Here is a 27,408-nt window from a genome sequence, read left to right as displayed (position 1 = left end):
CTCACAACCAGAAGAACCGGGGGACCGGGTTTCGATTCCCCGGCCGGGTGAAAATAGGTTAGATCTATATTTTTTCACGTGTAGCCCCTGTTCACCTAGCAGTGAGTAGGTACGCGACGTCAGGCAAGGAGTTGTGACCTCGTTGTAGCGGTGTGTTGTGTGTGAGTGGTCTAAGTCCTACCCAAAGATCGGTCCTATGAGCTCTGTGCTCTTCCGTAGGGGAATGGCTGGCTGTCTCGAGAGACCCGCAGCAGACCAAGAGGTGAATTACACACACACACACACACACACACACACACACACACACACACACACACACAGACTCTTCTGCCCTTTCTCCACCATTTCCTCACCTCCCACCCATCCCTCCCTCCCTCCTTTCCGCCTCTAAATGGATTTAAAAATCTCACTCCTTCACTACAGCTCCACCTCAACCCTTTATTATTCATCACCGCTTTGTCGTTTTTTTTTACATCTTTTTGCTTTCATATTTTTTTTCTTTTATTTAAACATTAAGATACATATGACAAAAGGGGCGGGGAAATTGTCTCCATGCTAAAGACGACCTCTGTCTTGAGGTCACCTATCCTAAAGCATTGTCACTAGTGTTGTGTTGTGCTTGTGCTCAGGTGGATGTGACTAGGGCGGGTAGGTGCGACACCAGGCATGAGCCGCTACCTTCACCTGTTGGGTGTTCATTGCCCTAACGCCAACTTCACCCGTGAAGGCGTTCCACAGGTGGGCCGTGGCACTCGTGAAGGCCCTCTGGCACCTGGCTGTGCGGCTTCTCGGGATATCAAGGAGGAGGTCGTTAGCCACTGCCGCTCTCGTGGTGTGCTGGCTTCTCCTCCATGGGACCCGTAGTGCCGCCAGGTGAGGTGTATGTTGGACCTGTGCCTTGTGTAGGACTGTGATGGCACCGACCCTTCTCCGGTGCCCGAGGCTGTCGAGCATACAGCGGGGGGCGTCCTGCTGGTGATGTAGCTGCTGTCGATCTTGCCGCTGTGTGTCCTGTGTCCATGTGGTCGCTGCTGCTGAAGGCTGCTGGCATCGTGGATGAGTCGCTCTGCCCTCCTCTGCACTCTGTCCAGCAACGAGAGGTGACTTTGGGCACTACTCATCCGGGAAAGAGGGGAGTATTCCATGACGGGGCTCACCTGGGCTTTGTAGAGCCTCAGGAGGCCGTCTGCGTCGAGCAGGTGCCGCACGCGACGCAGGAGTGTCACCCTCAGGGAGGCTCTGCGCGCCACACACTCCAGGTGGCAGTCGAAACTGAGTCCCGAGTCGACTTCCACCCCCAAGATGTTGATGGAGTCCTTGATGACCAGTGTGTCGTCCCCAAACTTCGTCCTCCCTCGAACGCGATATAACCATGGCCTGGGTCTTCTCGGCAGCAAATTTGACTTGCCAACGGCGACCCCAGGCCATGATGTCACGAAGATGGCGGTTGGTGGCTACGATCACGTCCGCAGTTTCCTCCCTGGTGTAGCTGTGGGACAGGGTGCAGTCGTCGGCGTAGGCTGAGGCCACTGGTAGGCCACGGAGCAGCTCATCGAAGTATGCGTTCAAAGGAATCGGGCCCAGTACTGATCCTTGTGGAACGCTGGCAGTGATTGGGTAACTGCCTGACGTGCACCCGTTCACCACTACCCTCAGACTCCGGCCGTGCAGGTAGCTCGAAAACAGCTGCAGCAGTTGTCCTGTGATGCCAAGTTGTTCGAGCTTGGCCAGGAGGCCCCTGTGCCACACACAGTCGAATGCCCCAGCAATATCTAGGGCAAAAACAAGTGAGGGGCGATCAGAGTCCAGGGCGTCATGCCATGACTTGCTGAGCAGGAGGAGGAGGTCTGATGCCGAGCGACCTCTCCTGAACCCGTGCTGACGAGGAGACAATAGATGGTTCTCCTCCAGGTGGCGCGTCAGCTGCTCAGCAATAATCCGCTTCAGGATCTTGCTAACAACCGACAGGAGCGAGATTGGGCGGTAGTAACTTGGGTCTGTCTTGTCCTTTTTCTTGAAAACCGGTGTGACACGAGCCTCTTTCCACAGGGTCGGCCAGGCTCCTGCGCTTCAATCCTCCAATCCTTAACCCTAATTCTCTCTCTCTCTCTCTCTCTCTCTCTCTCTCTCTCTCTCTCTCTCGAGAGAGAGAGAGAGAGAGAGAGAGAGAGAGAGAGAGAGAGAGAGAGAGAGAGAGAGAGTCTCCCTCCTTTTCAATGGACTTTATACACCTTTACGTTGTTACTTTTGTGTGTGCTTGTGTGTGTGTGTGTGGGTGTGTGGGTGTGGGTGTGAATGAGAGAGAGAGAGAGAGAGAGAGAGAGAGATTCTTTCTCTTCTTTTCAATGGACTTTCTGTACCTTTACGTTGTTACTTTTGTGTGTGCTTGTACGTGTGTGTGTGTGTGTGTGTGTGTGTGTGTGTGTGTGAGAGAGAGAGAGAGAGAGAGAGAGAGAGAGAGAGAGAGAGAGAGAGAGATTCTTTCTCTTCTTTTCAATGGACTTTCTGTACTTTTACGTTGTTACTTTTGTGTGTGCTTGTACGTGTGTGTGTGTGTGTGTGTGTGTGTGTGAGAGAGAGAGAGAGTGTAGAACGCCCCTGCGGAGCCCATACTGGCGATCAAATAGAAGGTCAGAAGTGGAAAGATGCTTTTAAATCTTCCGGTTAAGGATTGATTCAAAAGCTTTAGATAGATAGGAAAGTAAAGCGATAGGGCGGTAGTTCGAGGGATTGGAACGATCACCCTTCTTAGGCACTGGCTGTATGAAGGCGTACTTCCAGCAGGAAGGAAAGACAGACGAAAGAGTTTGACCAGGCAGGGTGTCAGCACGGAAACACAGTTTTTAAGGACAACAGGAGGCACTCCATCAGGTCCATAAGCCTTCTGGGGGTTGAGGCCAGAGAGAGCATAGAAAAGATCATTCTTAAGAATCTTAATAACAGGCATAAAGGAGTCAGAGGGGGAAGAGTTGGAGTATGCCCAGAATCGTCCAGAGTGGAGTTTTTATAAAAAGTTTGAAAGAAGTGTTCAGCCTTAGAGATAGATGAGACGGCGGTGCTGCCATCAGGGTTAAGAATAGGAGGGAAAGATGAAGATGTGAAATTGGAGGAGATATTTTTGGCTAGGTGCCAGAAGTCTCTGGGAGAATTAGAAAAAAAACAAGGTTTTGACATTTCTTATGTATGAAAGAGGTTTTGGTAAGTCGAAGAATAGATTTGCCACGATTCTGGGCAGAAGACCTTTGGGGTAGCCTAAGATAAAGGTCTTCTTTACATCGCAGAAGAAAAAGCTCGCAATCCGCCGCAAACAACAAAATGACAACACAAGATACCTGGTGGTGCCGCACTCGGACCTGACAGACAACCTCAGGAGAACTCTATTCGGTACAAACATACAAGTTATGACAACCGAGGGCAAAAAGATAAAAGACTTAGTGATCAAGAAGGCCGAGGTCACCAAGAATAATAAGAGCATTGTATACGAGATCCCCTGCAGCGGTTGCGACAACAAATATTACGGGGAAACCAGCAAGGGTCTCGCAACAAGACTGAAAGAGCACAAAGCTAACCTTAAACACCACCGGGAAAAAGTGCTCTAGTAAACCATGCAGACGAAAAAGGTCACCTGCCGAACTGGAACGAGGCTAAAATTATAAAAGAAAACATCTCAAGACAACACAGGAAGGCCTATGAATCTATTTTCATCACCCTCAATAAAAAGAACAATAACAAACGAACAGGCGACGTAGTGTGGGCGGAAGCAGCAGCACATGTGGCCGTCAAGGACCAGAGAGGGAGTGGCGGATAGTGAGGTCCGAGTCAGGCAACACCCTCCAAGCATCCCAGGGGAGCCCTCATTTTTGTATATAAGACAGCTTACCCATGTATAAACCTTATTCCTCTGAAGAAGCCCACTAAGGCGAAACTAGTCAGGAGTAAACACTCGTTCCCGTGTTTCCTTCACCACCTTTCATCACTTGTCATAATGTCTACACATAGTACAAATTGCTGTCAATTGCTGCCGAGACCTGTGTTTCGGTGAGGAAGAGGTGAGGTTCAGAGGAGGAGAGATGGTGCTCCACAGAATGAAAATTGGAACGAAGACCTCGAATGTTGCAGAATTTGATAAGAAAGAAGTTCGAGGAGTTATCAAGACACCTCTCAAGTCGGCAGCCAAAAGGGGAGTCCTCCCTGGGGGAATTTGTTGTCAACCTCCAGACGGGGACTCCAAGGGAATGCTACTTTTCGCCGTTTTGAATTTGTAAAATTTTGGGAGATGGTGTGTATGTAGTGTGGTGTGGAAAGAGAGAGGATCTGTCTTTAGAGAGCATGCTGAACTACTCTCTGGTGTTGATAACACAATATGGAAAGGGAAAGTGAGGACATGGAAAGGGTCTTTGGAGGGCTTCAGCATCCTCCTCGCTTCCCATATATACCTCATTGGAAGTGGCTTACGGCCGTTTCGGTTGGTGTCTTCCTACCTACTCCCTCTAAAAAGTCAAATGAGTCAAAAACATAAAATAACATTCGCTGCGTAGCTATCCCAACTACAACTTGACAGTTAAAGGCCACTCATGCCGCTTAGTTCCATGCACATATGCTCTGTCCGACAGAAGTGATGATGTAGTTCACAGAGCCCCCGCCCTCCTCAACATACTATACATGGCGTGTCGGCGCTGTACAGCCCAAAAGTTCATCCTTTGCTCGGTAAAGGTCAGGGATAAATTGGTCCATCTGGATTGCTCTAGAATCCTATTAAAGATGTCGTTATGACAAATAAATGGAATCAGGGAGGCCACCCTGTACCGCAACCATAGCCAGTTGTTATATGGAGAATATCATCGGCTCTTGAATAACTGCAAATTCGTCTCATGGCTGCAGGAATCTTCTCAGCAGCGTAGTACCAATGACTATGACCTCTGTGATCTGCTTCTAGATATCATCATCAAGCATTTCTTTTTGATGACATACCCCAAGTATGTGAATTTATCCTTATATGTAAGCGCACACTTATTGAACCGTGCATGCTGATGTCAGGTGATTCACTTCGAGTGGTGTTATAGACATTATCATGCAAGGCAATATACATCCCACACACTACAATAAGCTCTTGAAGAGCATCCATTGTAGGTGCCAGCAGTACCATGTCATCAGCATAGCTCAGGGAGCTGATGCACTTGTCGCAACACTGGAGAGTAGTTCAGCATGCTCTCTAAAGACAGATCCTCTCTCTATCCACACCACACTACATTCACACAACATATACACCTTTTCCCAAAATAAAAATTTCTAAATGGCGCACCTTCACCTTGCCTCGGAGTCCCCGCCGGGGGGGGGACCACAAATTCCCCCAGGGAGGACTCCCCTTTTGGCTGCCGACCCAAGAGGTGTCTTGATAACTCCTCGAACCTCTTTCTTCTCAATTTCTGCAACATCCGCGGTCTTTGTTCTAATTTTCATTCTGTGGAACACCATCTCTCTTCCTCTAAACCTCACATTCTCTTCCTCACCGAAACACAGGTTTCTGAGGCTACTGACAGTAACCTCTACTCTGTTCCCTCCTACTATCTCTATCCTCAATTTCAATCCAAAGCTGGATGTTGCGCCTACGTGCGCAACGACATCACTTCCTCTCGTGCCCACAACCTTGAGTCTTCAGAATTTACACAATCTGGCATTCTATTACTAAATACATCTGTGCTGTTTATCACTCACCTAATTCTACTAACTATATAAAAAAAATTGACTACTTGAACTCTAAAGTGGAGCACATCTTGACCCACTCTCCCTTCGCTGAAATCTCCATCCTAGGAGATTTCAATTTTCACCACCAGCTTTGGGTTTCATCCTCTTTCACTGACCAGCCTGGTGAACAAGCCTACAACTTTGCTATCCTCAACAATCTAGAGCAGTTGGTCCAGCACCCTACTCGTATTCCCGACCGTCTTCGAAACAGGTCCAACATTCTAGACCTCTTCCTTACCTCAAAACCTTCTGCTTACTCTGTCAAACTGTTCTCTCCGTTGGGCTCCTCCGATCACAACCTTATTTCTGTATCCTGTCCTATCGCTCCTGTACACCCTCTGGACCCACCGAAGAGGCGATGCTTCTGTCATTTTGCTTCAGCTTGGTGGAACGACCTGAGGATGTACTTTTCCGATTTCCCGTGGAATGATTATTGCTTCTAGGAGCGAGACCCCTCTGTGTGTGCTCAGCACATCACAAAGGTGATTGTCTGGAACGGAGGCATACATTCCACGTACTATCTCTACTCCTCACGCTAAAAAACCTTGGTTTAATCACGCTTGTTCTCGTGCTGTTAAAGATAGAGAGGCAGCTCACAAAAGGTACCAGAGCCTTCGAACTAATGCTAACCATGAACTTTACATTTCTGCCCGGAATCGTGCCAAATCTATTCTCCAACTAACCAAAAACTCTTTCATTAATAGAAAATGCCAAAACCTTGCTGTCTCTAACTCTTTCCGTGACTACTGACATATAGCCAAAAACATCTCCTCCAACTTCACTTCTTCATCTTCCCTAATCTCTTCAGTCCTGACGGCAACACACCCGTCTTATCTATCTCTAAGGCTGAACTCTTCTCTCACTTTTTTTTAAACTCCACTCTGGACAATTCTGGGCATATTCCTCCTATTCATCCCCTCTCTGAGTCTTATGCCCGTTATAAAGATTCTTCAATATGATGTTTTCTATGCCCTCTTTGGCCTCAACTCTCAGAAGGCTTATGGACCTGATGGAGTGCCTCCTATTGTCCTTAAAACTGTGCCTCCGTGCTGACACCCTGCCTGGTCAAACTCTTTCGCCTCTGCCTGTCAACATCTACCTTTCCTTCCTGCTGGAAGTATGCCTTCAAACAGCCTGTGCCTAAGAAGGGTGACCGTTCCAATCCCTCAAACTACCGTTCTATAGCTTTACACTTTTGTCTATCTAAAGCTTTTGAATCATTTCTTAACCGGAAGATTCAAAAGCACTTTTCCACTTCTGACCTTCTATCTGATCGCCAGTATGGGTTCCGAAAGGGGCGTTCTACTGGTGATCTCCTAGCCTTCTTAACTGATTCTTGGTCATCTTCTCTTAGTCGTTTCGGTGAAGCCTTTGTTATTGTGCTGGACATATCAAAAGTTTTTGATAGGGTCTGGCACAAATCTTTGCTTTCCAAACTACCCTTTTACGGTTTCCATCCTTCTCTCTTTCCTTTCTGACCGTTCTATTTCTGCCGTGGTAGACGGTCACTGTTCTCCCCCTAAACCTATAAACAGTGGTGTCCCACAGGGTTCTGTCCTATCTCCCACTCTCTTTCTATTGATGATCTTCTTTCCAAAACGAACTGTCCTATCCATTCTTACGCCGATGCATTACTCAACTTTTTTTAATAGAAGACCCACCTTACAGGAACTTAACGATTCAAGGCTGGAGGCAACATAACGCTTAGCCTCATACCTTACTATTATTTTCGATTGGGGCAAGAGGAACCTGGTGTCCTTCAACGTCTCAAAAACACAGTTTCTCCATCTACCCTCTCGACACAATCTTCCAAACAACTATCCCCTATTCTTTGACAGTATTCAGCTATCACCTTCAACACTAAACATCCTCGGCCTATCCTTAACTCAAAATCTCAACTGGAAACTTCATTTCTCCTCTCTTAGTAAATCAGCTTCCTCGAGCCTGGGCGTTCTGTACCGTCTCTGCCAATAGTTCTTCTCCCCCGCACAGATGCTATCCATTTACAAGGGTCTTGTCCGCCTTCGTATGGTGTATGCATCTCATGTGTGGGGGGGCTCCACTCACACAGCTCTCCTTGACAGAGTGGAGTCAAAGGCTCTTCGTCTCATCAGCTCTCCTCTTCGTTCTGATAGTCTTCTACTTCTTAAATTCCGCCGCCATGTTGCCTCTCTTCCTATATTCTATCGATATTTTCATGCTGACTCCTCTTCTGTATTTGCTAACTGCACACACCTTTTCCCAAAATTCAAAATTCGACATGGCGAAAAAAATAACTGCCTCGGAGTCCCCGCCTGGGGGGGGACCATAAATTCCCCCAGTGAGGACTCCCCTTCTGGCTGCCGACTTGAGAGGTGTCCTGATAACTCCTCGAACCTCCTCCTTATCAATTTCTGCAACATTCGCGGTCTCCGTTCTAATTTTCATTCTGTGGAACACCATCTCTCCTCCTTTAAACCTCACCTTCTCTTCCTCACCGAAACAGGGGTTTCTGCGGCTACTGACAGCAACCTCTACTCTGTTCCCTCCTACTATCTCTATCCTAAATTTCTATCCAAAGATGGATGTTGCGCCTACGTGCGCAACGACATCACTTGCTCTCGTGCCCACAATCTTGACTCTTCTGAATTTTCCACCATCTGGCTAAGACTTCATTGTCATTCTATTACTAAATACATCTGTGCTGTTTATCTTTCACCTAACTCTACCAACTATGTAAAACTCTTTGACTATTTGAACTCTAAAGTGGAGCGCATCTTGACCCACTCTCCCTTCGCTGAAATCTCCATCTTGGGAGATTTCAATGTTCACCACCAGCTTTGGCTTTCATCCTCTTTCACTGACGAGCCTGGTGAACAAGCCTACAACTTTGCTCTCCTCAACGACCAAAAGCAGTTGGTTCAGCACCCTACTCGTATTCCCGACCGTCTTGGAGACCGGCCCAACATTCTAGACCTCTTCCTTACCTCTAATCCTTCTGCTTACTCTGTCAAACTGTTCTCTCCGTTGGGCTCCCTCGATCATAACCTTATTTCTGTATCCTGTCCTATCGCTCCTGTACATCCTCTGGACCCACCGAGGAGGCGATGCTTCTGGCATTTTGCTTCAGCTCGGTGGGACGACCTGAGGATGTACTTTTCCGATTTCCCGTGGAATGATTACTGCTTCCAGGAGAGAGACCCCTCTGTGTGTGCTCTGCGCATCACAGAGGTGATTGTCTCTGGAATGGAGGCATACATTCCACGTACTTTCTCTACTCCTCATGCTAAAAAGCCTTGGTTTAATCATGATTGTTCTCGTGCTATTAAAGATAGAGAGACAGCTCACAAAAGGTTCCAGAGCCTTCGAACTCCCACTAACTTTGATCTATACATTTCAGCCCGGAATCGTGCCAAATCTATTCTCCGACTTACCAAAACTTCTTTTATAAATAGAAAATGTCAACACCTTGCTTCTTCTAATTCTTCCCGTGACTTCTGGCATCTAGCCAAAAATATCTCCTCCAATTTCACTTCTTCCTCTTTCCCTCCTCTCCTTAACCCTGACGGCAGCACTGCCGTCTCATCTGTCTCTAAGGCTGAACTCTTCGCTCAGACTTTCTGTAAGAACTCCACCTTGGACGATTCTGGGCATATTCCTCCTACTCATCCCCCCTCTGACTCCTTCATGCCTGTTATTAAGATTCTTCCTAATGATGTTTTCTATGCCCTCTCTGGCCTCAACTCTCAGAAGGCTTATAGACCTGATGGAGTACCTCCTATTGTCCTTAAAACTTATGCTTCCGTGCTGACACCCTGCCTGGTCAAACTCTTTCGTCTCTGCCTATCAACATCTATCTTTCCTTCCTGCTGGAAGTATGCCTTTGTACAGCCTGTGCCTAAGAAGGGTGACCGCTCCAATCCCTCAAACTACCGCCCAATAGCTTTACTTTCATGTCTATCTAAAGCTTTTGAATCAATCCTTAACCGGAAGATTCAAAAGCACCTTTCCACTTCTAATCTTCTATCTGATCGCCAGTATGGATTCCGCAAGGGGCGTTCTACTGGCGATCTCCTTGCTCTCTTAACTGACTCTTGGTCATCCTCTCTTAGCAGTTTCGGTGAAACTTTCTCTGTTGCGTTAGACATATCGAAAGCCTTCGATAGAGTCTGGCACCAGTCTTTGCTTTCTAAACTGCCCTCTTTCGGATTCTATCCCTCTCTCTGTTCCTTTATCTCCAGTTTCCTTTCCGGCCGTTCTATCTCTGCGGTGGTAGACGGTCACTGCTCTTCCCCTAAACCTATCAACAGTGGCGTTCCACAGGGCTCTGTCCTATCACCCACTCTCTTCCTGTTATTCATCAATGATCTTCTTTCCATAACAAACTGTCCTGTCCACTCGTACGCCGACGACTCCACTCTGCATTATTCAACTTCTTTCAATAGAAGACCATCACAACAGGAAGTACACGACTCCAGACTGGAGGCTACAGAACGTTTAACCTCAGACCTTGCTATCATTTCCGATTGGGGTAGAAGGAACCTTGTTTCCTTCAATGCCTCAAAAACTCAATTTCTCCACGTATCAACTCGACACAATCTTCCAAACACCTATCCCCTATTCTTCGACAACACTCAGCTGTCACCTTCTCCAACACTAAATATCCTCGGTCTATCCTTAACTCAAAATCTCAACTGGAAACTTCATATCTCCTCTCTTGCTAAATCAGCTTCCCCGAGGTTGGGCGTTCTGTATCGTCTCCGCCAGTTCTTCTCCCCCGCGCAGTTGCTATCCATATATAGGGGCCTTGTCCGCCCTCGTATGGAGTATGCATCTCACGTGTGGGGGGGCTCCACCCACACAGCTCTTCTGGACAGAGTGGAGGCTAAGGCTCTTCGTCTCATCAGCTCTCCTCCTCCTACTGATAGTCTTCTACCTTTTGAATTCCGCCGCGATGTTGCCTCTCTTTCTATCTTCTATCGATATTTCCACGCTGACTGCTCTTCTGAACTTGCTAACTGCATGCCTCCCCCCCTCCCGCGGCCCCGCTGCACACGACTTTCTACTCATGCTCATCCCTATACTGTCCAAACCCCTTATGCAAGAGTTAACCAGCATCTTCACTCTTTCATCCCTCACGCTGGTAAACTCTGGAACAATCTTCCTTCATCTGTATTTCCTCCTGCCTACGACTTGAACTCTTTCAAGAGGAGGGTGTCAGGACACCTCTCCTTCCGAATCTGACCTTGCTTTTGGCCACCTTTTCTGATTCTTTTTTTTAGGAGCAGCGATTAGCGGGCTTTTTTATTACTGTTTTTTTGTGCCCTTGAGCTGCCTCCTTTGTTGCAAAAAATAAATAAAAAATAAAAATACGTCCCCTCCTCCCGCGGCCCCGCTGCACACGACTTTCTGCACATGCTCATCCCTATACTGTCCAAACCCCTTATGCAAGAGTCAACCAGCATCTTCACTCTTTCATCCCTCATGCTGGTAAACTCTGGAACAATCTTCCTTCATCTGTATTTCTTCCTGCCTACGACTTGAACTCTTTCAGGAGGAGGGTATCAGGACACCTCTCCTCCCGAAATTGACCTCTTTTTTTGGCCACTCCTTTGACCTCTATTCAGGAGCAGTAGGTAGCGGGCTTTTTTTTAATATTTTTCTTTACGCCCTTGAACTGTCTCCTTTGCTGTAAAAAATAAGGTTATTGAACAGCCTCCAATAATTTACCTCGTCAAACCCCTTGGTGGCATTGAAAAAGATAGACAGGTGACCTACTACTCCGCGGAGTTCCTGCAAGGTAGTCTATTGATTGGCCTGTACCCCGGGACTGAAAGTGCTATGAAGTGAGGGGACGGCGTGTCCAGCTTTTTCCCACGAACTCAAAAGTGAGGCAGAGTTGTGTAAATGTCGCATCGCCTTTCAACACTTGTATGAAGTGGGTAATAGGCAGAGTTATGGACCAAAGTCGTTGTAGAGCATGTAATGGCAATATCAGTTCGGTGCAGAAGCATTATCTGCCGGGAAGTTGGATTGCTTGCGCTCAGAATGAAAATAAGTACTTGACACGGAATTTGAAAAAAAAAAGTTGAAATGGCAGGGATTGCAAGTCGAGTTAATGAAAAGGCAGGCATTTCAAGATGTCGAGGGACCGAAATGTCGAATAATGAACGGTGATATAACAAAAGTTGCCTTTTGTAAGTACGACCTTTTTCTCTACGGCATCAAACAAATAATTCAGGTGAAAGAACATCATGATTCAGCTCGAAATCTATTTGGTATGAGTTTCTTTGGTAGATATCTTCTGGATAGCCAACGCCCTACTGTATTATCACAACTAAAAAAAATCAGGTTCACTGTGGAGATATCATCAACGAGCAGGGTTTTGCATTTTTAGAGGAGTAAACGAATTAGCAAACTCTCTCTCTCTCTCTCTCTCTCTCTCTCTCTCTCTCTCTCTCTCTCTCTCTCTCTCTCTCTCTCTCTCTCTCTCTCTCTCTCAACTATGTGATGACCATTTCTGAGCACTTTATTTCAGTTTGTATTTTGGCAATTAAATCTGCAGACATTTTGTAATACTTTTGGTCATTCTTAGAGATATGGAAAAAAAGGTTAGAAATGTTGTTATCTTCAGAATTACGTAAAAAAAACGTCCTAATATATGTTAAGAAATTGTATATTTATCAGTTCAACACCACGTATCTGGTCAACCTGCAGCATTTGTGTCCCAGCCATACCTGCTGTATGTTTAGAAACTATTCATTAGTCAGTTTAAAACTAGATATTTGGTCAACTTGTATCACTTCTGCCTCAGTTAAGTTGTACTTCAAAGGCAGGAATAAGTGATAACTGTAGGATGTGGAATTAGTCACATCTCTTAATAAGAATGAGGTGGTCCTGTGACGTTAGAAAGAAAAAAAAGCCTGCAGCTTGCTACTAGAAATCTAAAACAGAATATATATATATATATATATATATATATATATATATATATATATATATATATATATATATATATATTTATATTTATATATATATATATATATATATATTTTTTTTTTTTTTTTCCTCATAATTTGCAGATAAGTCAGCTCGACAAAATGAATGTCTTCACTCTCCCATTTTCAACGATATATGTCATAAAGTATTTACATTTTTATTGTCATCGAATATTCAATGAGTATCTGCTAGTCGTCAAATTTGTTTTGTCACCTTTCTTGCATATAAGGCTAATGCATTTGAAGAACAATCGTTACTATAAAAATGCTTCCTCACAGGCACAGGTTTGGGCTTAGCATTAGCACATCCTCCCTTTTAAAAAAGATAAATAAAAGGCTTTAGATTACTGCTAATACTCTTCCTTGTTCTGAAAATTTTGTTCTTCAAAATTATGTTAATTAAGGAACACATATCACTGCATATTTTTCTTATAAAAAAGGATGGGAAGCATACCTGGTCAGCACACCAGTACCAGATGGAGGCTGGGGTCTGGCCGAGCAGAAATGCTGGCCATGGCAAGTCAGAGTTAACGGGATCCCTTAACATTATCCACGAATCGTCTCTTGGCAAACCGCAACTTGTGTTTTCATAAGTTAGCTTAGGCACAGCCTGCATGTATTTGTATTGCAATGCCCCATATCCGCCAACCTCTTGAAAGGCTGAAAATGCATTGAAACAATAATAATAATTAAAGCCTGAAGGTGATGATAGTGATGAGTTCAGTAATTATGATTCAGTAGTATCTGATAGTGATGAGTTCAGTAATATGTGATAAAATAATGTTGCTTTCTTAAACATGTCATTCCCAGAGGGTGACGCACCACACTGTGATGTGGATGTGTCAGAGTTCACCCCATTAGTCTATTGAGATATTCATTTCTTGTTTACCTGTTGTCAGAAATTAGGGAAAAGTGTAAAGACTACGGAGCTCAGCAAGTTATGTCAACATAAATGAATAAAGAGTTCAGGTAATGGTATACAGGATGTCAGCGGGTTTACTTACACTGTGCCGCTATGCCGGGAAACAATCCTTGATTAGTTTTTAGGTCGCTTACCTGTTATATTATGATGCAAGACAATACTAAAATGCTCAACACACTAGCTAAATATGTTTATGTCAATTGCTCTACTGCAAACTGATATTCAGAGCTAACTTCACTAAGGGGGGCGCTGAGCGACTTATTGCTCAAACAATTGGTTTTCTCAAGACTGACTTAAAAGCGTTGGCATTAAAGGACACCAGGAGGTGAGTAGATGGGAGTAGTCTGGTAGATACCTGCTGAAACAAGCTTCAGTCACTCCAGGTAAGGTATATATATATATATATATATATATATATATATATATATATATATATATATATATATATATATATATATATATATATATATATATATATATATATATATATATACGGGAAGCGAGGAAATACTTATCAAAGACCCTCCCTTGTCCTCATTTTCCGTTTCCCTCATGTCACATTATCACCAGAGTTTTTCAACATGCTGTCTAAGGACAAATTCACTCACTTTATACACACCACACTATTTGCACGCGACACACACACATCATTTCTTCAATATGACCAAATTCATGGCGACAAATACTGTCTCAGGTTCCCCATCTGAGAGGTGGGGGTGGCACAAATGCCTCCAGATTGGACTCCAGTTTTGGCTGCAAGCCCGAGAGGTGTGTCTATAGCTCCTTCAATTTTCTCTTCATCAACTTCTAAAACATTCGTCTCTTCGCTTTAATTTCCATTCTGTGAAAGACCATCTTTCCTCCTCTAAACCTCACCTCCTCTTCACAAAATGAAAGCCAGGTTTCTGAGGCTACTGACAGTAATCACCATGTTTGCTCTTGCTATTTATATTCTAAGTTTGAATCCAAACTTGAATGTTGCATCTTTATACGCAACAGCAATACTTATTTCGTGCCCACGACTTTGATTTATGAATTTTCCACCATCTGGCTTATAATTAATTGTCATTTTATTGATATATATATATATATATATATATATATATATATATATATATATATATATATATATATATATATATATATATATATATATATATATATATAAAGAGAAAGGGAAAAGACAAAACTTGCTCTACCTCGGAGTTCATATGGTCACACAATTGTGCACAGTATGTAGAGTAAGGTGAGATATAACAGCATATACGTCTTTAGTATTAGAGGAACAACCAGTTTTTTTGCCAGATATTGAAAAGTTCAGAAGTATCTAGACGGTAAGGCACGAGAGAAAGGGTTGTTGTTACCTACAGGGACGTGACATCCAGCTTTAGACTTACATTTTTGAAAGGGAAAGTTAGAGGGAACATGATAGAGATTGCTGCCAGTAGCTCTATTAACCTGCGTTACAGTTAGGAAAAGAAAGTGATGTTTTGAGGAGAAATGGTGTTCCACAGAATGGAAATTAGTGAGTAGACCGTAAATGTTGCAGAAAATAATCATGATACAATTGCCAGTAGCAGGATCTGACCTGGGGACATTTCTGGTCCTCTCCTCAGATGGTGATGATTTCATATTTTTGGCCCTGGCCATGATAAAATTTGAGAAATTTTGAGATGTGTCGTGTGGAGGATGCTTCATAATAGAGTATTATAATATGTCCTTAGAGAACACTTTGGTACATAAGAGAAGATGGCGCCACTATAAACACCTGCCTGCGCCAATGCGGGCTGGGGCCGACTACCATCCATGCCCCTCAAGCAAGTCTACCGGCGCCATAGGCGTAGACGTGAAAAACAAAAATTGGTATTGAATTCACACAATGTATAACATAAAAACGGAAAGTGAGTACACGGGAGGGTGTTTTGTGTTTCCCTCGCCTCCCACATTGGATCCTCAGCAGCGGAAGAGGAAGGAGCTCTCTCCTCACCATGGCCCGTTGTCAACCGGGGAAGCGCCTGAACCTCTCCCCGTCCGAGGGAGGAAAAGAAGGCTGGATACTTGTCGATAAGCGACGTCGACGAGCCCCGACCCCACCACCGGCCCCGGACTACAGAGTTTATTGAATTCAGAGCCACGACGAGACCAGCACCTCCTTCGCCGTCCGACGGCTGGAGAGGGAGCACCCGGACCTTCGGGTCCAAGTGCAAGAGAAATCCGGGGGTGAGATTTATATCAAACCCCTGGAGGAGGAAGCTGCTCTCTCTCCTGCTCGCCTGAACAGAGAGACCACAGCCGGCATCTCCCTGGGAGAGGTAGAGAGCAGATATAGGGGTGCCGTTTTGCGATACCCTTGGACCAGTCTCTCCGGCTGATCCTGGAGGACCGCGCGTCACCTTCACAAGGAGGTGTACATTCGACACGAGTCACTGTCGCAGAGAGCCTACGCGGCAGGTCGAAGTGACGTTCCGGCGGCCCCTCCCGGCGTCCCTAGACCTCGGCTTCTGGGGTGTTTTCTCCGTCAGGAGGTTCACCTCAGAGCCCCTGCGGTGCTTCAGGTGCCAGGGCTTCGGCAAAGTACAGAAGTACTGCAGGACTGGCGCTCTATGCTCATAGCTGGGCGTTATCAAGATAAGTTATCGCGATACTTTATCGCTGATAACAAAATCGGGTTATCGGCCTTCCGCTACTTATTTAAATATATATCGGTATCTTCGTTACTTTTGTAACCAAACTAGCGATAATCGCTACTTTTTCCGCCTCTCAGAAAAAAAACGTTGTCTTCCTACTGCGCATGCGTGACCCGGTGTTGTATGAAAAATCTTCGGGGTATGAAATATCTTCGGTGAAGAGAGTTCATACTTAGATCATCAACATTAAAATACTCGGTTATTTTTTTGTTACTTAAAAATCAATATATCAAAGACAAAAATCATTTAGCTTTGCCCAAATAATGATTATTCACTGCCTTAAATTTGATATTCCATATTCGTTTGAGAGCATGCCATGGTATTGAAGGCACCTGGTGTTGTGTTATTTGGTGTCCCATCGTCAAAAGCTGGCGCTTTTGTTTACAAACTCTGGTCTCTCGTGAACCGCGCATGCTCTGACCAATAAGCGTAGAACAGTACAGTCTCACAAAGCTTCTTAACACATTAAGAGTTGCTGGAAAGCTGAATCAGACATACAGTACCACCATCCTCGCTGTTTCTAAAACGACACTCTGTACATCTAAATACAACTCGTACAGAGTCTCGTTCTAGAAACAGCGAGGATGGTGGTAGTGGTACTGTATGTCTGATTCAGCCTTCCAGCAACTTTTAATTACGGTTAAAAAGCTTTGTGAGACTGTACAGGTCTACGCTTGCTGGTCTGAGCATGCGCAGTTCACGAGAGACCAGTGTTTGTAAACAAAAGCGCCAGCTTTTGACGGTGGGGACGCCAAATAACAACACCGGTTCAGGCGTTTCTAGTATGACCGTCCGTGTCAACGTGTGGTTTTCAGGTTTTGTAAGTTTTCAAAAATACAGATAATGAAATTTTTGAATTCATCTATGTTTTTTTTATCTGAAATATCAATATAGTATCGTTTTCGCCTATCGGACTTATCGCTAGCTAGTATCGGAATTGTGGATTTATATCGGATATCGGTTATTGGTTATCGCCTATATTTGTGTCCAGTTAACGAATATCGATTATCACCGATAAGGTTTTTCATTATCAGTTATCGGTTATCGGGAATAAGGTTTTATGTTATCGTGCCCAGCTATGTCTATGCTGCGTCTGCAGCGGGAATCATCCCTCCTCACAGTGTATCAAGACACGATCCCGTCTGCATCTCTTTTTAAAGTGAATAAAACATTTTCCCTCGCTCGAAAAGATATTTGTTGAGGGTCAGCCATCTTCGACACTACTTTTATGTGACAATAACGGACCGATTATACCCCTTAAAACCTTTTTTAGCTGACGAGGACCAGCAAAACATATCAGCCCAAAAGAGTATTTGTGTATCCATTTTAGGGTAATCCAGAAGTTTTAGACCAATTATTTTATTTGCGAGCTTCCGCTTGTATGAGCCCTAAATCCTCTGGATTTTTCAGCAACCTTCCAACAAAATGCCCCCTATTTAAAAACCCTGACAGTCTTTACTGTAAGCATCCTTCGGGTACATATTATAAAGAATCATCACTGGGAATTCCACGTATCTGTATTAGGAAATAAAAAAATCATTGATATGAGTTGAAACGTACTAATCAGTGCACTGTATTCCGCATGCAACTCACCTTTAATCATAACAAAGAGTGCGCCGCCCAGCATGATGATGACCTGCAGAGTGTCCGTGTAGATGACGGCGGCCAATCCCCCCGTCACAGTGAAGAGCGCCGTCAGCACAAGCAGCCCCACCATCGACCAGTATATATCCCATTTGAGTGCTTGATTGATGAAGATGGAACCAGAGTACAGATCAACCTACACAAAGGAAGAGATAACCATGTAGATAAAACTGAAGGAATATATTTATAATAAGAGCTAACTTAGCATATGCGATGATAAATTTATGGCCAATATGATTAATCAACTCTCACTTTCAGTTTATAAAACACAGGCTGCGTTAGTGCATATCTTGCTCGGCATACTGCGCCAACTGTATATTTTAAGAATCATGTGACGCGCCGGTAAATAATGTTCTTTGTTTCGCTGATGATCATCAAATTATTATTAAAATAGTCAGGGAAATTATGTTCTTTATTTTCCTAATGTTCATTTAATTATTATTAAAATAATCATAATAAAGTTATTTAGCTCACAAAAGAATCAATTTCAGAGAGTCATGGTGATTAAAAGAATATTACTTTGGCGAGATCGAACTTCAACACATAGCAATGGCATCAACGCAGAACACTTTTTTTTTTTTCTTTTTTTTTTTTTTTTTTTTGTGCATCTTGCCCTGGTGGGATCATCTTCCAGGTGGGGCCTTCCTTCCTTTTGGGGCCCGATGGTCGGCCCCCAGCCGTTCTGGCGCAGGCGAGTGTTTATTTGGCGCGCCATCTTGCATTGGCTTGCTGCCCCCCGCCGTCGTTCTGATCTGATTCGCTGACGGCTTCCTGGGTTGGGGGATGGGATGGGTGGTCTTCAGGACAGGGTTTGGAGACACTCGCCGGTGACTGAAAAACTGAAAATCCGAGTGGTAGCGTGATCGAACCCGTCAGTCCATCACGCGCAAAAATAGCATGTCAGTACTATCACACTTCGGCCACCGCCTACCCTACCCTACGCCTACTTAGTTACAGCCCCCTTCAAAAATGTAATTTACAGTTCACTTAAGTTGCAGGAATACATTAAAAAACAAAAGACACAACAGTGGATCTGGTAACTATGAGACCGTACTCCCAACGGACACTTATCCTACATATCCATAAAACTATATTTGTGTGTGTGTGTGTGTGTGTGTGTGTGTGTGTGTGTGTGTGTGTGTGTGTGTGTGTCTACGAGGACAGAAAGGAAAGGAGGACATTTTGTAGTCACGAAGGGGCGCGCTCCGGACAGAGGGGCTGAACTAGAAGGTGGACTGAGTTTACATCACGGAGAGCAAGGTAAATATATCTATGCAGGATAGTTTCACGCTGCCTAGTGCCAAAATCGGTCCGCTATGCACATCCTTTTGTGACGGCACGCGACATAGCGGCAGCAGGGTTTCAATCTCAACGGGCATCTGCACCTGTCATTCGACCCGAGAGTATCATGTTTCGCCGGTTCGAGTTGGCCACAGTGCCGCAAGTTCAGTTTTGCAATTGTGCCCGCTCTTTGTAATGTTAGTGGGTAGAACTCAAGCCACTAGAGAGGAAGTAAGCTACGCTTCCATATACTCCCAAAGGATAAGGAACTCACAGCACAATGGATTGAACTATGTGGCGATACAAAAAATCGTAAATCAGGTTACGTTTGTAGTCACCCTCTCGAAGCTACTGCTTACGAGCGAAATTCAACCTTGGAACACATTCGAGGACACGATTGTGACCCAACCCAACTTTTGCGCGCGTGGCGCATGCGCCCTATGCAGGCTAAACGGGTGGCGCCCCCTATACCTTCATAAAATGATGTGCTCTTTTGGTGAAAGGTGGTTGGTGCGTGGTCTTTTACTTTGTTTGTCAGATAATAAAGGTTTTAGCACAATAGTGTCCACGAATGAGGACACTATTGCGGGTCACGGTGCCCCCGATTAACCCGGACTCTGGATATCCTCTCTAAGTTGAGGCTCAAAGATGAGCTCTGGGGGGCAGCATGAGCCAATGCAAGATGGCGCCACTATAAACACTCGCCTGCGTACACAACGGGCCGGGCCGACCATCAGGACCCACCAATGAGGGAACCTAACGGTGCAATAGGCTGCAATGTAAAAAAAAAAGGAGGAGAGCTGAAAATACGACACTCTGCCCAAGAGAGCTATGTGAGTGGAGCCTCCCCACACGTGAGATGCATACTCCATACAAGGCCGGACAAGGCCCTTATACGTATATGGAAAGCGTCTGTGCGGGGGAGAAGAACTGGCGGAGACGATACAGAACTCCCAACCTCGAGGAAGCTGATTTAGTAAGAAAAGAGATATGAAGTTTCCATTTGATATTTTGAGCTAACGATCGACCAAGGATATTTAATGCTGAAAAAGGTGACAGCTGAGTATTGTCAAAAATAGGGGATATGTATTTGGAAGTTTGTGGCCAGTTGATAGGTGAGGAAATTAGGTTTTTGAGGCATTGAAGGACACAAGGTTTATTTTTTTCCCAATCGGAAATGATAGCGAGATCTGAGATTAAGCCGTCTGCAGCCTCCAGTCTGAAGTCTTGTAATTCCCGTTATAAGGATCTTCTTTTTTTCTTACTTTTACAGCAGAGGGGACAGTTCAAGGCAGTAAAAAAAAGAAAACAATAGTGAAAAAAAGACCGTTACTTACTGCTCCTGAATAGAGTAGAGAGGAGTGGCCAAAAAGAGAAATCAATTTCGGGAAGAGAGGTGTCCTGATACCCTCCTCTTGAAAGAGTTCAAGTCGCAGGCAGCAGGAAATACAGATGAGGTAAGATGGTTCAAGAGTTTACCAGCGTGAGGGATGAAAGAGTGAAGATGCTGGTTAACTCTTGCATAAGGGGTGTGGAGAGTATAGGGATAAGCTTGATCAGAAAGTCGTTTGAGGCGAGGCCGCAGTTGGGGGGGAGGCATGCAGTTAACAAGTTCAGAAGAGCAGTCAGCGTGGAAATATCGATAGAAGATAGAAAGAGAGGCAACATCGCGGCGGAATTTAAGAGGTAGAAGACTATCAGTAGGAGGAGGAGAGCTGATGAGACGAAGAGCCTTAGCCTCCACTCTGTCCTTCCTTTCCTAGATATCGATGATAAAATATTAAAAAGTTGAAAATGTTTGTCAAAAATCTAAATCAACTTCAAACAAAAGTTAAAATAACGAACAAAATTCCTTTTTCATACTTTCAGAAATTGAATAAAAAGAGTAGACTTAAATAAATGCCTAAAATAAGAAGTTAAGATAACATTTTTTCTTTACCATGTACTGTATACCAAAAGAAAGAGGAAAAATAAAGATATTTATAAGCAAATAAGTAAGTTATTGCTTATTTGAAATTACTACTTAAAGAACGCCTAAAATAGGTGTTTCTTGTAATAATTATTTAAAAAAAAAAAATTCATTATTACAAGTTTTAATGATCGGATGATCGGAATGGTGATCGGAACACAGTATTTAAAAGTGATCGGATGATCGGAATTCGATCAGTTGCCCAAACGATCAGGGATCGGAACAGCAAAAAAGTGATCGGTGCCCACCACTGATATAGATATATATATATATATATATATATATATATATATATATATATAGATCTATATATATCTATATATATATATATATATATATACAGAGAGAGAGAGAGAGAGAGAGAGAGAGAGAGAGAGAGAGAGAGAGAGAGAGAGAGAGAATATGTCCAATATTCTAATTATATATTTATGCATTGGCCATAATACAGACGCTGCAGCCCAGTAGGATGCCACAGGCAGCTGTGTGAATGGTCGAGGAGAGCATGACCTACAGCTTCAGGTTCAGCAACTATTACAGGAAAGACAATCACTGCACACAATCATTGCAGAGAAAGATAGGGAGTTACTTGCTCTTCGCACCGCCAAAATGTAGAAGGAACAGGAGTTGTCTGCTCATGCTAAGGAAATGGCAAAGTTGCAAGACAGCTTGCATTGTTCTCAGGAGAAAATAAGTATAGCCAAGAAGAATCGTAGTCGAATGTTCTCGTTTCCCAAATCGAGCATATATTTTCTGAGAAACATGTTAGTATATGGAGTGACGATGATATCAGCCGAGCGCTGACTCTGAAGAGCTTAAGCCCCAAAGCTTACTTCTTCCTAAGGGAAAAATGGAACTTTCCTCTGCCATCAAAAACAACACTCAATAGATATGCCAGAAAAATGGATGCTGAACCAGGTCTTTTGTTATCTATTATGAATCTCCTTAAATTCAAAGCAGAGTCGATGTCAGAGCGAGACCGAATTTGTGTACTATCTCTTGATGAATGCAGCATCTCAAGGGAATGGTCGTATGACAAGGGTACAGATATTCTCTATGGGCCCAGACAAAGTGTCCAGTGTGCAATGATCAGAGGATTATTTGCACCTTGGAAACAAATAGTATTTTATGATTTTGACTCTCCCATGATAAAAGATGTGGTCTTAAATATCATTATTAAAGTAGAATTTGCTGACTTTCCTGTGGTAGCAATTGTGAACGATCTTGGTCCCAGTAATGTAAGACTCTGGAAAACATTAGGAGTCTCAACACAAATAACATATTTTTCAAATCCATCAACTTCAGAAAGGGTAGTTTATGTATTTTGCAGATGCTCCTCATCTTATTAAATTAATAAGAAACACTTTCCTGGACTTTGGATTTCTTTTAGCGGATGGAAACCAAGTTAGCAGTGAATGTGTAACAGAGCTAAACATGACTTGAAAGTCACCCACCGCCTGTCTGATAAACACATTCATGTAACTGGGCCAAACAGAATGAATGTTAAATTAGCAGTGCAGTTGCTTTCAGGAACTACTGCTAAAGCTTTGAAATACTTTGGAGAAAAAACAGTTATTAAATTCCAAGAGTTGGGAATGTAAAAGCGAGTTCATTGTGCTCTCTAATGCTTGGTTTGATGTTTTCAACTCTAGAGTAGGATATGATGGAAAAAGCAGCAGGAATGCTTATGGAACTGATCTGAATTAACAAAACATAATACTCTCTAGAATGATAGACACTGTGGGATCAATGAAAGTTTGTGGCAGCAATAAAATGTATCGGTTCCAAAAAGGACTGAGGATTTCATCTCAGTCCCTCCAAAAACTTTTTAGCATGTTGAAAGAAATGTATGGAATTTCATATTTGCAAACTTGTAGGTTGAACCAGGAGTGTCTAGAACATTTTTTTGCCATCATGCGGCAAATGGGAGGAAAATGTGATCATCCCTCTCCAGTGTCTTTCAAGCACCGAATTCGAGTGCACCTTTTAAGTAAAGATTCCTCCTTGTGGGAACTAAGTACAATGTTGTGCCTGACTGTGATGGAGGTAATCTTACAGAAGCCACTTCTACTGAAACATCTGCAAAAATCAAAGAAAATGAATTTCAAAAATAACTCTGTCTCACGGCAATGTTATTTGCTTCTGACATGCCTATAGATGAAACTGATGAAACAAAAGAAAATAACACAAAAGGATATGACGTAGATAATGCAAGCTCAAACTTGGAATCTGCAATTCAAGAATAAGGTGAATTGTATCTTGGTGGTTACATTGCCCATAAATTCCCCGAATACAGGCTTGGTACAAAAGTAAGCAAAATATAAAAAATATATGTCATGTACTCTGTTGGAAGCCTGAAAGTCTCATGCATCCTTCTGCAGAATTTTTACAGAAACTGAAGGTGATGGGAAATGTTTTTACTTGCTACCATGATGAGCCTTAAACCTGGGAAAAATGCGATAATGGAACTCTCTACCCTTATTTACCGAAAGAGAGAGCTCCCTCTGGAAGTTATGTCCTTTTATGTACGGTGCAGGATTTTCTTCAAAACAAGGATTCTGAATAGAAACAGGAAAATAGTTGAGGCCAACACAAAGAGGCAAAATAAAAATGCAGAAAATAATGTTCTAAACATTGCATTGTTGTCGTTCTTTTTGGACTATGTCTCTCCGAACATCCGTCAACCACAGGAAGGTAATCGCATCCACTGGATTGTCCCACAGGTCCTCTTTGATAGATATTTGTTATTTGTTAATGTACTGTTTGTATGCAATTGACACAATTTCTTGGTTGTCCAAAATCAGTGCCTTAAGTGCCCTCACAACATTTAGTCTGAAGTTACATTTCTGTTTTACCTCTTGGGTGTGATTTTTTTAAGGTGAGGCCTGTGTCATAATTATGTCACCAAGATTTTTTTGCAGGGGTGTAATGTATACTTATTTGTTTACTGTAACATTAGGTAGCTTATATTCGTGTTCATGTTTGTTGCTGGTGATGAGTGAGGTTGTTGATATTGATGATGCTATTGTCAGTAAGTTATCGTGGACAATGTATGAAGGTCATTCAGGTAGGTCTGCTGTGGTTGTGGTGGGTCGTTGTTATACATGTACTTATGTCGTCGGGGTGAGAAATGTTAGTTTGTGGTTGTGGTGTGGGGATGTCATGCATAAATAGGTTGTATACGATAGTAATGATATATATATATATATATATTTTATAAACATAATTGATTTACATAGCCCTGTCCGTTTTTCTGTCCCCTTCTGCCAATCTGGAGAAAAAGAAAAGTGATGATGAACAAGTGGTAAAAATACCTAGTCAATGAAGCGTTCTTCTGTGTGTGTGTGGGGGGGGGGGGTGAAATAAAAAAAAATCTTTAGACTTCATCACTTGATATCTCAAAACCTTGATTTTGTACTTTGAAAAACATCTCCTTTGGCATTTACTGTTATACTAGTTTCAATGCTTCAGGGTTATGAAACAATACAACAGGAACAACTGAGAGTCTGCTATATTTTCTTTAAAGTTAATTTTGATTTTTAGAAAATATTTTTATTTTATTTCTTTTTTATCGAACAAAAACAACAATTTTTTTTTTTTTTATCAACAATTAAGGACTCCACCTTTTTTCATCATCCTTCCTGACTAAAATGTTTTTTGAAAGAAGCAAATCGGTTAAGAAATAAGTGAGGAGAATCGAAAAGAAGACAAGCCATTTAACATGGGAAACGCCTTAGTGGAAACCTCCCCTTAAGAGCATAAGTTATTTAACGTGGGATTATGGGATTAAAAAAAACTAAAACATAAGCAGCATTTGAAAGGCAGGGCCATACTGTATTTTGGGAATTGTAGTAAATCTGTACCTATGGCAGACGATGGCGCATTTTATGTTCAATATCATGACAAATTTGACGATGAAATCCATGAATATTAGGTGAATTGAGATGAATAAAATAAAATAAAACATTACATTACACATCATTTGGAATACTGTTCATATTTACTTGAAAAATTATCCTTTACGTAATGAGTTTTATCATATAACATATAAGGATAGCTTCATTATGATAACATATAAGGATAGCTTCATTATGCTCAAGTGTGGACATAATATATTTTATGAACATATCTTTAATATTATCTTATATTGTTATAGCAATCAATGTCACATTGCCTTTGATAATTAATTGGCGTTGAAACAAACTAGGTCACCCCTCCGCGCCTTTAAGTTAAAAGAAAAAAATAATTCCTGGTCCTTTTTATATTTATTTTCTTGGTCTTTAGTGTGAATGTACTCTGTCTGTTAACTCGGTCATGTAAATTATGCATATGCAGTTCTTCAATGTTGTATATACGCGTGGCTTAGAGTACCCTGACGTATAATTGCATTATTGTACAAACGAACAACTCTTGTAATAAACAAATTACTTTAGGATAAGCTTACTGATATTCATGTATACCTGTCAACGCTCGGAAAGCTTAACGATACCACGGCCCCGCCCCTACCTCGTGTCCGGTTACAATTTTAGGGGCAGCACCGTTACATAGGAATATACATTAACCCTACATTAGTACCCTGGGGTGTTTGAACACCCCAAAAAAACGTTTTTAATCACCGTCTTGAATTGGCAACACTTAGATCCCTCTCCTTTCTAGTACCTTCCTTAATACGTGAGAGGAGAGACCACTGAAATTTTCAGTCCTGTGCCAGGTCCTTTGGAATGAATACACATTTGTTTCCTTTGGGGTGTCTTGTCACCCCATGGTGCTAATAAACTGACGTTGTGGGATACCTTATTGTGTCAGTGGGTATGGAGTAAATATATTATGCTCTTTTCTGCAATGTCATGTTTATTTGTTTATCATATAAGTATACACGTCTTATTTTTGGTGACACTTTTTTTTGGTGTGGTTTAGGAAGCATGAACAATATATTCTTTTTTTTTTCATAGCTAAGCACCAGTAGAATTTTAGTAATGAAACTCTAAATGAAAATTATTTAGGTCATCATGTTCTTGACGATAATACTGAGGAAATGGAAACGACATTGTATGAAGTACTGTATACCTTTATCTAAGAAATGATCGTTGGAGTCCAATTTTTTTGTGTGCGTGTGTGTGTTTGACCAATTCCTTTACACAAATATTCTTACATATCAGCCATAATATAAAATAAGCTATTCGTTAGTGACTGAAGTAATGTTTGAAACCGAATATATGCATATATTAGAAATAGTATCAACGATACATTATTTCTTAGGGGAGGGGTGTTCAATCACCCCAGAGTACTAACGATGTTCCAAAACCCCAGGGTACTAACGCATGGTTAAAGGAAATCCTCAAATATATTGTGAAATAAATTTACTAAAGGTTCTTTTGAGAAATTAACCAGTAAAACGACCAAGTACGATGAAGATTTGGAAGAAGTTACAGAGATCTCGTTAGAATTACGCGTACAAAAAAACGGATAAGTGGCTGGACAAGACGAAGTGCAAGTGTATAAAAAGGTGAAGCTGGGAACATACGCTACAGCTTCAAGTGTCGGCGGTGCTTTCGGCCGTAGTATTAATCTCCCCCATCCTTTTTCCCTCCCAGTCGAAGGGGAGTCACCTTGTCGTGGTGACGGGGCTTGAAACGAGGTCAGCGGCACCACCTACCGTGATAGCTTGCCTATATCGATAGGGCTCAATGTCCGCCGACCTCGTGCTCCCCCCTCACCACCAGTAGAGGAGGCCTACTGGCGATGTTGCCTGCGCCCGCCCTTTTACCACCTAGGGCAGGGTTATTGTTTCCCCATGTGTTTGCTGTGCGTGGCGCCCCGTATACTCCCCGTGCCCTCACCTGGGAGTTGAGTCCACCGCTTGGTGGGGCGTAGTTCCCCTCGGTGGGCAACACGCTCGCTTGGTGGACGGACTGCACTAAGACGGGTGGTTTAGTGTGGCCCCGCTGAATCAATCGGCTGGTCATGCGTTTGCTAGAAGCAAGCGATCACCGCCGGGGGGGGGGGGGCGATCGCAACGGTCCCGCGGCCGCAGTTAAACCCCTTGCAGTGGCTGCGTATACTTCCCCATTACCCCTGGGGCTGTGGGGTACGGTCTGACCCCAGTATCTAGCCTCCGCTTGTTGGGCTTCGTAGTGGGTGGGGGTGTTGGGAAGTGAGAGAAATCTGTTGTGTATGGATATTTAT

At 43.2% G+C, this 27,408-nt stretch overlaps 1 protein-coding gene across 1 annotated transcript in view; it reads right to left on the bottom strand.

The window, feature by feature from the left end:
- Positions 1–27,408, bottom strand: part of LOC126986883 (sodium/glucose cotransporter 5-like) — a 141,619-nt gene that overhangs the window by 7,747 nt on the left and 106,464 nt on the right. The window contains exons 6-7 of the mRNA XM_050843358.1: positions 17,925–18,111; positions 13,177–13,382 (exon numbers count right to left, since the gene is read on the bottom strand). Of these exons, the coding sequence (XP_050699315.1) occupies positions 13,177–13,382; positions 17,925–18,111 (393 nt within the window). The remainder of the gene's footprint in view (positions 1–13,176; positions 13,383–17,924; positions 18,112–27,408) is intronic.

The sequence above is a fragment of the Eriocheir sinensis genome, chromosome 6 (genome assembly GCF_024679095.1).
Source record: "Eriocheir sinensis breed Jianghai 21 chromosome 6, ASM2467909v1, whole genome shotgun sequence".
Classification (NCBI taxonomy): domain Eukaryota; kingdom Metazoa; phylum Arthropoda; class Malacostraca; order Decapoda; family Varunidae; genus Eriocheir; species Eriocheir sinensis.
This window is presented reverse-complemented; position numbering and strand designations above follow the sequence as displayed.